General features: G+C 52.6%; 1 protein-coding gene across 4 annotated transcripts in view; it reads left to right on the forward strand.

The window, feature by feature from the left end:
• KSR1 (kinase suppressor of ras 1) overlaps window positions 1–5862 on the forward strand; it is a 147901-nt gene extending 142039 nt beyond the window's left edge. For 3 of the 4 annotated variants that reach the window (XM_068529953.1, XM_068529952.1, XM_068529951.1), the window contains one exon: window positions 2529–5862. In XM_068529953.1, the coding sequence (XP_068386054.1) occupies window positions 2529–2607 (79 nt within the window). In that variant the 3' untranslated portion in view covers window positions 2608–5862. Of the gene's footprint in view, window positions 1–525; window positions 607–2528 lie in introns of all 4 variants that reach the window. The other variant, XM_068529954.1, reaches the window with a different exon arrangement.
• The last annotated feature ends 4613 nt before the right edge of the window (window positions 5863–10475 follow it).

Raw genomic sequence — 10475 nt, forward strand, 5'->3', positions numbered from 1 at the left:
TTAGCACACCAGGCCCTGGTTTTCTCCTCCACAAAAGCGAAGGCTGCACTGGGGACGGGGCATGGAGTAGGGGCTGAGGAGTGGTGCGGGTATTCAGGAGAAGATGATTCCGGATTCCCGAAAGGCCCCAGAGCCCCACCTTCCCATTCCACATGTGGGACACTGAGTCAGAAATGGGGGTTGTTTCCTGCCCAAAGTGATCAGTTTTAGCCCCTTCTAGGAAGGAATGCCAGCATACCTCAGTGAGTCTGTATCAAAGCTTCCTGTTCATGATTTTTACTTCTACACACTCAAACCTCTAATTCTCATTTTCTCTTTTCTTTTCCATCGGTCTTGTCGCTTTTTTTTTTTTTTCCGGGGGGGGGGGCGGTGGCGGATCCGCTGGCCTGTCCTGTCGTCTCCCCCTCTCCCGCCACCCTGATTCCTGTGGCCCTTCCTCCACCCATCCACACTGGGTGCCCACCTCCATCACCTGCCGGACCGCACTCCTCCCACGCCTGGCAAAATGGTTGCGGGTGCTCCCAGGCGCTGGCGGAGCCGCTACTACGGGAAAGGACGTTACGGTCACCCTGACTTTAAGAACAACTGTCCAGTCCTGGAGGAATAGTGTGTCTTCTGCTGGTTCCCTGATTCTCTGCCTGTCTGCGGTTAACCCTTTGCACCTCCTGCCTCCTGTTCCGTCTCTGCATCCAGCTTCCCCTTCTTGGCATGTTGTATTCCCATAAACGAAAGTGAAACTCTGGCAGCTCACATGGCCACCGGCAAGGGCCCTGCAAGCTCATGTTTCTCTCACTGGGCTGAGAGCAGACCCACGGCATGTGGCAGGGCCTCTGTCCGCACACTGGCAGACGATGGCTTATCCGTGGTGGGGAGAGAACTCAGATCACTGGTCTGAGTCCCCAGGATCCCCTCTGGCCAGACTTTAAAGAAGAGAATGCAGGGAGCAGAAATAGTAAACTCCGAGACGTCGATTTTGATGGTCAGGGGCTGAGGGACAGTGGGCCTGCTGGTCGACCTCTGTACAGAATTCTGTGGCCATGTCCCAGGGCGAGCTTGGGGGAGGGTCTTTGTGCCAGGCTCCCTTCCAAGCTTGCTCTGCTGCCAAAGCCTGGAATGGAGTGGGGATGTCCCTTTCTCTGTCTGCAGGGAAAGAGGGGTCCCTGCCCTGTGCCCTGGCCAGGCCTCGGCTGCTCCCCTGCCCCCTCCCCGAGGGCTCGGGTTCTGACGCTGCTCTCCCCTCTTCTCTTTCCTTCTGTAGGTTGTAGGCCTGGCTGCCTTGCATGTACCGGGGCTTTCTTCCTCCTAATCCACGCTCGGCACCGTGACTTCTACTCGAGCTCAAACAGCAATGCGGGCACTAACCCAGGGGATGCGGTCGCTGCCACTCTGGCCTTCTCTGCTGAGACTTCTTCTTTTGCTTTGTTTGTTAAAACTGGCCCTCGCCCCGCTCCGCGGCCTGCGTGTGCCTGAGTAACTGCTCTCCATGGAGGGTCCCCCTAACAGCACCCCCAGAACCGCCTTCCTGGACTCAACTTCATCTCTCTCTAGCGCTTCTTCTGTGGGGTGGCCCTGTCTCCCTACTAACAGTTCAGTGAGAGAGATCCCCCCTCTCCCTGGTCCCCCAGCACACCGGCCCCCTGTGGGGTGTGTCCGCAGGACAGGGGTCGGGGTTTTGCTTGGCTTTTAACCCGCGGGGATCTTGTCCAACACGGAGTGGAATGATTTCAGAGCTGCCGGGTGGTCCCCTCTGGAGGGCTAGGGTTGTGACACCACAGGTTCTGTTGCCGTGAAAGGCACCAGCTCAGAAGGGCTGTGTCTTCGGCCACACACCGGGGAAAGCTGTCCTGAAGCAAGGGGGTGGGACCTGTCTCCAAACAGTTTCACTAGTGGAAATGTTTCTGCCCTCTCCCCCCTGCAGCATTACTCCCCTTCCATCTGCCCAGTGCAGACGGAAAGTACCAGACCCCGAGCCAGCGTTCGGCAAGAGTGTGGCTGACAGGTCACCCACAGGTCCTCCACTGCTTACCAAACGCAGATTCCTGGGTCTCCCCAAGACCTGAATCCGGGTGTCTGGAGGCAGATGCTGAGAACCCGCATCTCAGCCTGCTTCCCAGATGGCCCTGACGCACCCCAGCATTTGGGGACTGTTTCTGGAAGGAGACTGCAGTGCCACTCTTAGGACTGGTGGCTGGGTTTCTCTTCCCTCCCAGTTCCACTCGGAGCAAGAGCTTTCCCGGCTGCCAGTGAGAATGAGCCCACAGCGGTTACTGGGCGTGCGGGGTGCTGGGGGTTCCAAGACGAACAGACCCCTGCCCTCCAGGAGGGAGTGCAGCCGAGGCTTAACCCCCGGCCAGGTGGGACCAGGAGCAGCTCTGCCAAGGCTGTTGGCCTGTATCATCATTCCCACTTCTTGGTGGGGCTGGGTCCTCTGCTGAGCTTCTGGAACTGGCCCACTCATTAGCTAATGCTGCCCAAATTCTGATCAAGACCAGTGGGGCTATAACTCTTGTTTTTGTTCCTCTTTGCAGTATTAACAGCAACAAAGTTGTACCCCGGTTTGAAAGGTTTGGCTTGGGCGTCCTGGAGTCCAGTAATCCAAAGATGTAGCCAGCTCTGCCGTTTTTCTGACATTGTATTTCTTTCTTAAATGGGTTTCTAAAACATCCAAACAACCACCACAACAAAAAAACAACACTCTTCAAAACGCCAGCCATCCTCCTAAGTGCTGCGAACCAGGAGCACGAGTCCTCGGTTTAGACTGTTCTTCCATAAAAACACTTGGGTCCCGGAGATGGAGCCGCGCCTGCTGTTTCTTAAAATGACGTCACCAACAACCAGACCTGTCCCGACAGACGGCAAATGTTTACATGTATGTTTCTGCAGAGTTGGACTTGTTGTACAATAGGTGATAATAAAAACCGTCTGTGCAGAGGTCACTGGCACCGAGGGCAGAAGTGGCCATCCCCTCTGGAGGACCCTGTAGGAGTGAGGCACCCACACTGGTTCAGAGGAAGAAAAGCATCGTGTTTGTGGCTGTTCCCCAGGCAGGACGGTGGGGGGACCACAAGGTTTGACCCGGCCTCTGCGTTGGCCCCAAATCCCATCTCCCCTCGTCCTACTGAAGGGCCGCTGTCCCTTCCTCCTCTTGCAGAGGACACCCTGACCAGGAGCCGAGCTGGATTATGAGGGTCGGGAGTTCACAGAGAGCTTGGGTTCACCTTTGACCCTTGTAATCCAGTCCATACCTGCTGGAAAAAGCAGAGACATAAAATCCAAATAACATCTGGACTGATCCAGTGGTTCCCAGCCAGGGTTCCCAGTGCCTGGGAAGACGTTTCTTTCATGAAGCCCGCAGGGGAGGCACCAGAAGAAGGGACTAAGGGCTTCGGCTGTTTAGAAATATCCCAGTCCCTGACTGACATTTGACCCCAGAGCTAAGGCCTAGCCCAGCAGCTGCGTACACCATGAAGGCTTGATCCATGAGAACAGGGAAAGTAGGGGGAGGGAGAAGTGGCAAGCAGAGGGTCCCTGAGCCCACCCTCCTAGCCACAGGGTGCCCTGGCCCATCATCAGTCTTGCCAAGGTTCCGGAACTGCCCACCTCTTCCAGCCCTCAGTCCTGTTGAAACCCCTTAGCCCACTGCTGACTCCTCCACTGCCCGTGTTCAGAGCTCTCAGCCAAGGTGGGAGCCACGTGCCCCTCCCCGCTTTCACTTAGACCCAGCTAGCAAGCTCCCGACCTTCAGAGTCTTCCCAAGCGCCAAGTCAGGCCTCCTACTTGTGTCCCTTTGAACCAGAGGAGGGGCCGGGTTTGGGAAAGTCCAGGATGTGACAGTGTCCTGCCTGTCCTCATTAGAAGCTGACACCTAAAGAGAAAAGTTCCAAATGGCCAAGAAGCCCTTCAGTGAAGGTTACGTCATCGTATCCAGCTCCAAAGCCAGAAATGATCGAGGATGATGAAAGTGGAGAGGAGGTTGTCTTCAGACCCAGAACCTGCGTCCACGCTCAGAGCCGCCGAGACGGGGAGGCACGTGGCCCTCCTACCCCGTTTATGTAGACCCGTCGAGCCAGGCTCCCAGCCTGGAGTCTGGCGAAACATCATACGAGATGGGCCGCTTTGCCTGGAGGCTGTGGGGCTGCCTTCCTGGCTCTGGGCCAGGCACGCCTCAGCGGCCCTGCCAAGAGGGCACAGCCCGGCAGCCGTACAGGGTACCCGGGCCTCCACGGCCATCAGCACCTCAGCCCTTCCCGCTCAGGGTGTGGGGAGGAAGACGAAGGGGCTGTAAACCAACTGGGCTCAGCTCTGTGGGTCTTTTCTCCTCTGTGGGACTCTTCGCGTCTCCCCATCATTCCTCTGGCCTCTGGGTCAGCCGCTCCTGTGATCGCCCCACCCAAAGCCACGTGGGGTGTGACTCCGCCTCTGGTTGTCAGGCTCCTCCCCCCACCCCGACGTTGGCGCCTTCCCGGAGGTCACAGTTCATGCCTCTCACCTTTCCCCTCTGAACCCTTGGACGTGCAGGTGGATCAAGGGGTGGAATGGCAGCTAAGCAAGTCAGGCTCACCTCACGGCCCACTGAAAGTCAGTCTGGGTTTTGTTTTTTTTCCTCGGGGCTCTCACACTCTTGGGTCAGTTTAGAAAGCTTTCATGGAGCACCTACTGTGTGCAAGTGCGGGGGGCCCGGGATGGGAGCAGTCACAGTGCCTGCCCTTAGGGGACTCATGATCTGCCAGGAACCCTGAGGGTGGGACTGGGGCCACCCCCTTCCTCTCCCGGGCCCCGGGATGCCTTCCCACGCTCGGCCTGAGCCTCTGAATTGCCTGTCAGTTAAGAGAAGCACCTGAGGACCCCCCCCAGGTGGCCCCCCCTCTCCCTGTCTCTACTTAAGTGACTGTGAATTGAGGTTAGGAAGGCATGCCGCCCTTCCGTGTGCTCCCCACCATGCCCGTCTGCCTTGGAAACACATGAAGGACAGCAGATACTGTGAATTCAGCCCTCACAGCCAACTGTGAAAGGGATGGAGAAAGCCGGGAGGCCTCCTGGGCGAGAGCTCGGGGGCTGTGGAGGTCCCCACGGGGTCTGAGAGTGGAGCCCAAGCTTCAACCCTTCAGCTCCACCCCCCGCCACTTCCCAACCTCACCTCCAAAACCCTGGGATCTGTCCCTGCTGCCTTTAAACACGAGAGCCACAACCCCTGCCTCTCCATGCAACTCGAGGTCCTGAACCCTGAGTTCCCCACCAGTTGTGAGTGGCGTGTAGCTGACCGCTCCGTGTCACCAAATTGAAGATGTGTGCAGGGCCTGGAATCCCTCTGCCTTCTTATGGCATTTCTTTCTGTGATCGCCGAGGGGCGTGGCATGCCCTGTAAGCCCCTGGTGGTGGTGGCCTGTGTTGATCTGGGTGCCAGGTGGAGACAAATGTGAAGCTGGTTTGAGAGCTTGTGTGATGCTGCCTGGTCAGCCAGGATTTCATCCGTGTGTGCAAACCCAGGATCTTCTGTGGCCACGAGGCACATACTTGCTTTTTTGAATGTGATGTAAAATTTGTACAGTAAAATTTTTATATTTTCTATCGACTGCATTTGCCTTCCAGAAATGCTGTTAATTTAAATTAAAACGGTTAGTATTAACGGACGTGCGCTATCAGTTTTTTTGCCACTGGCAAGAACACTGTGCCACGCCCAGCCTGGGTGTCTGGAGTCTCTGAATAAAACTGTACCAAGGTGGGGCTTCCCTGGTGGCGCAGTGGTTAAGAATCCGCCTGCCCATCTAGGAGATACGGGTTCGAGCCCTGGCCCAGGAAGATCCCACGTGCTGCGGAGCAATTAAGCCCGTGCGCCACAACTACTGAGCCTGCACGCCTAGAGCCCACGAGCCACAACTACTGAAGCCCGCGCGCCTAGAGCCTGTGCTCCGCAACAAGAGAAGCCACTGCGATGAGAAGCCCGCGCACCGTAACGAAGAGTAGCCCCCGCTCGCCGCAACTAGAGAAAGACCGCGCGCAGCAACAAAGACCCAACACGGCCAAAAATAAATAAATTAATTAATTTAAAAAAAATACTTGTGCCAAGGTATCTGGGGCTTGTGTCTGCTTGGGTCGGTTCCAGGTGACTGTGTGGGGCGGGGTGTGTGTGCGGGGAACCGCTCAGATGGATGGCATGGGAGAGCAGGAGGGGAGGGGGCAGGGTGTTCAGACTCCCTCTGGGAGCTCCTTCCAAGGAGAGAAGTTGTGCCTGCACCTCAAAGGCAGATATCTCTAAACAGATGGAGGAACGGAGACAGAAGAGCATCAAAGCCCATGTCGCACGGAGGAAGGTCATCCAGCCCTCAATAGTGACAGCCCATGAGCACACTCAGACCAGTCGCTGTCTCCTCTGCTCGAAGGGCCTTTGCATTATGGAAGCCTTGTGGGGTGGGGAGTGGTCATTTATCTAAATCTTATTTCTAGGAGCCTCTCCTTGCCAGTTATAAAGAGAGACAGGTAAGCAGGAGGTCAGGGTAAGCAAAACAGATGGAGACGAAGGGGGACCAACATCCTCTGAGCCAGGGAGGCGCCTTCTACACATCATCTGACCTTAATCCTGTCCTCACAGCAGCACCATGGGGTAGGAACTGTTGCGATGTTTCAGCTGAGGAGGGTGAGGCACAGAGAAGTTAAGATATTTCCCCAAGTTGGCACAGCTGGTGGGGTGCTAGTCCGGGACTTGGGCCATGGCTTGACTCCAGAACTTCCTTCTCATAAGAAGTTGGGGAACGTACTGGCCAGACATTTATTGAGCACCTACTGTGTTCAAAAGATGGTGCAAAGTGCTGGGACACAGATAAAAAGTAGAGACCTTGCCTTCAGCCAGTGAGTGGCTCAAGGAAGGGGTCCCTCAGTCTGCCTGGCAGGCTTCATGGAGGAGGTGACCTTGGAGCGTAACATGCCTGGTGCATATAAGCAGGAGGAGACCATTTTACTTTGAGCAGAGGCTTAGAGGTCTGGGAATACAGGGTGTGCTTGGGAAATGAGGAGTATTTTGGCTGTTCGTTGTGAAATGGAACCTGGGGAGTAGAAGGAATCTGGAGAGGATCCTGTAAATGCCGAGCCAAGGAGTTTAGGCTTTAATGTGGCAGCCCTGGGGAGCTATCGAAAATTCTTGAGCAGGGGAGGGCCGTAATCAGATTTATGTTTTAGGTATATAGGTTGGATAGAGGCAGGAGAGAGAACGAACAGAACGTTGATCAGATGAGTGGGAGAGGTGAGCTTATAGGGTAATGTCCCAGATGTCTGCCTTTGCGGGTGATGGAGTCATTCACTGAGAAGGCGAGCCTGTGGGCGGGCAGCCAGGTTGTGCTCAGAGGGCATCCAGGTGAGATCTGAGCGGGCAGAGGGAAGCCAGGAGATAGAGCCTGGGACTGCTGGCTCTCACTGAAGCCCACGTGTCTTTTCTTCCAGCTTCTGTTCTTGGAAACAGGTGGACCCACTTCCCAGCCTCCCTTGCAGTTGGGTGGGAACGTGGGACTGAATCCTACCCAATGGAAAGTGAGTGCCTGGCCCATAAAACCCCCCACAAGCACCTCTCATCCTCTTTCCCTCTTGGTTGGCAGAGCGGAGACCTCCCGGGGCAACTTGGGAAGCCACGTGTCAGTGGATGGCAGCATCCCAGCAGTCTGGGTGTTTGCATGACTATGGAAGAGGCCACCTGCCATCTGCCTTACCTTTCCGGGACTGGAATGTAAGCAAGAAGAAAACGACTGGGGTTGAGCCACAGTACATTTTGGGGTCTGTTGTAGTTGGGTTACACTAAAATTATATTCTTTGGTAAAAGTAATTGCAAGCAAGTACTGAGACAATTCTGGACATTGTGCTTATCATAAGACACGTATCCGATTTAATCCTCATAATAACTCTAGGAGGTAGGTACTCTTATTAACCCATTTTATAGTTGAAGGGACAGGCCCATAGAGGTTATATCACATGCCCAAGTTAGTAAGTGGCAGAGGCAGGATTCAAACCCAGACTTACCTGATTAATACCTGGAATCTTAAAAAAAAAAAAAAGTGTATTTGTTAGATGTCTTTATATTAGAAAAGTCACTCAGACCCATTGCAATGTCAAAGCTTACTGAAATGACAGGAAAAATGTTAAACCTTCATTGCCTACCGCCTCCCCCCACCCCCCAACACCTCGTTCTAATCCCTATCCTGAGATGAGCAGTGTTAAACTTGGAGTCTTTTCTTCCTCTCTGCTGCATATAAACATGGTTTGGGGCTTGTGGTGGTTTTATTAAACAACGACATCACATACATGATATATATGACATATATATATTGGGTTGGCCAAAAAGTTCCTTTGGTTTTTAAGTAAAAATAAAAGACACATTTTTCGTTTTCACCAAGAACTTTATTGAACAACATATTCACCCTTTTGTTCCACTACCTTCTGCCATTTTTCAGGCCACCTCATAATTCCATCTTCCCAAAACTTTTTATCTTTTTGGGCAAAGAACTATTGCAGGTGCCTTTTACAGTCTTCCAGGGAATTGAAATTTTTTCCATTAAGGGAATTTTGTAAAGACCTAAATAAATGGAAATCCGAAGGTGCCATGTCTGGTGAATACGGCGGATGAATCAGAACTTCCCAGCCAAGCTGTAGCAGTTTTTGCCTGGTCATCAAAGAAACATTTGGTCTCGCGTTATCCTGATGGAAGATTTTGTGTTTTCTGTTGACTAATTCCGGACACTTTTCGTCGAGTGCCGCTTTCAGCTGGTCTAACTGGGAGCAGTACTTGTTGGAATTAATCGTTTGGTTTTCCAGAAGGAGCTCGTAATACAGGACTCCCTTCCAATCCCACCATATACACAACATCACCTTCTTTGGATAAAGTCCGGGCTTTGGTGTGGTTGGTGGTAGTTCATTTCACTCGCCCCACGATCTCTTCTGTTCCACATTATTGTACAATATCCACTTTTCATCGCCCATCACAATTTGTTTTAAAAACAGAACGTTTTCGTTACGTTTAAGTAGAGAATCGCATGCGGAAATACGGTCAAGAAGGTTTTTTTCGCTTAACTTACTTGGAAGCCAAACATCAAAGCGATGAACATAACCAAGCTGGTGCAAATGATTTTCAGCGCTTGATTTGGATATTCTGAGTATGTCGGCTATCTCCCGAGTGGTATAACATTGATTGTTCTCAGTTAATGTCTCGATTTGATCGCCGTCAACTTCAACTGGTCTACCTAACCGTGGAGCGTGGTCCAGCGAGAAATCTCCAGCACGAAACCTCGCAAACCACTTTTGACACGTTCGATCAGTCACAGCCCCTTCTCCATACACTGCACAAATCTTTTTTGTGTGTTTCAGTTACGTTTTTACCTTTCTTGAAATAATGAAGCGTATATGCCAAAAATGTTGCTTTTTTCCTTCCATCTTCAATATTAAAATGGCTACACAAAAATTCACCAGCTGTCACATACAATCTAACAAAATTGTTTTGAATGAAGTTAAAGACACCTAAGCGCTACTAGAGCCATCTTACGGAAAAAACTGAACGAACTCTTTGGCCAACCCAATACATAAATCTCATGTGATATACAGTGTCACATAAATATATTTTTCCGTGAAACTTATTTGTGAATAGATCAGGGGCAGCCCTCCCAGTTCACGCATGTAGATCTAACTTAGTCTTTTAATAGCTGCATGATAGCAACCAGCACACATAGCCCATGGTTTATGTAACTAGTCCCTTCTGAGAACCACTTTTCATTGAGATCATCTACTTAACTGCTGTTCGCATTAACCTGGTTTCCTCCCCGTGCCTCTGGCCCGCCTTCTCTCTCTTCGGCACACATATACCCAATATACCCAGGCCCAGGAAGGCTGAGGGCGGGCAGTTGGTGTTTCCATCCTGGCTGCTCCACGTGTTTGGACTCTGCCCTCGGGCTTCATGAGTTTTCTTCATAAAGTTTCTGGAGCCCGAGCATACTCTAGGTACAGTGGCTTCACCAATTTTAACTATTTCATGGACATTCTCAAGAGACCCAAACCTTGCCTGGGTTCCAAGGAGTCATCCCAGGAGGTAGGAGGGGTGAGGGACAGGAGACCCATGGGAGGCAGAAGCCCTGAGGCACAGAGGATATGGGGGCACGGGGGTGCTCCCGGAGGCCTTCCCTTCCCCCCTACCTAGTAAAGCTCCCTCCCCCCATGCCCTCTCCCTCCCCTGCTCTGCAACCTGCCCAAAGTCTCTGGGAAACATGGCAAAGGGGACAGTGTCAACCAGCATTTACATGGCGCTTTTCAATTTACGTGGCACTTTGATGCACACTATCTCATTCTATCCATTCAAGAGCCCCATGACTCGAGAATTGTCCTCTCTGTTTCCAGATGAGGGGACTGAACTTGGAAGTTGTTAGGACATTCAGCCTTCACTTCTCACAACTCAGAGGACTCCACCTGCAGGTGTATTTTGTTTGACCTGCCGAGTTTAAGAAATA

Source organism: Eschrichtius robustus, chromosome 20, assembly GCF_028021215.1.
Source record: "Eschrichtius robustus isolate mEscRob2 chromosome 20, mEscRob2.pri, whole genome shotgun sequence".
Taxonomy (NCBI): domain Eukaryota; kingdom Metazoa; phylum Chordata; class Mammalia; order Artiodactyla; family Eschrichtiidae; genus Eschrichtius; species Eschrichtius robustus.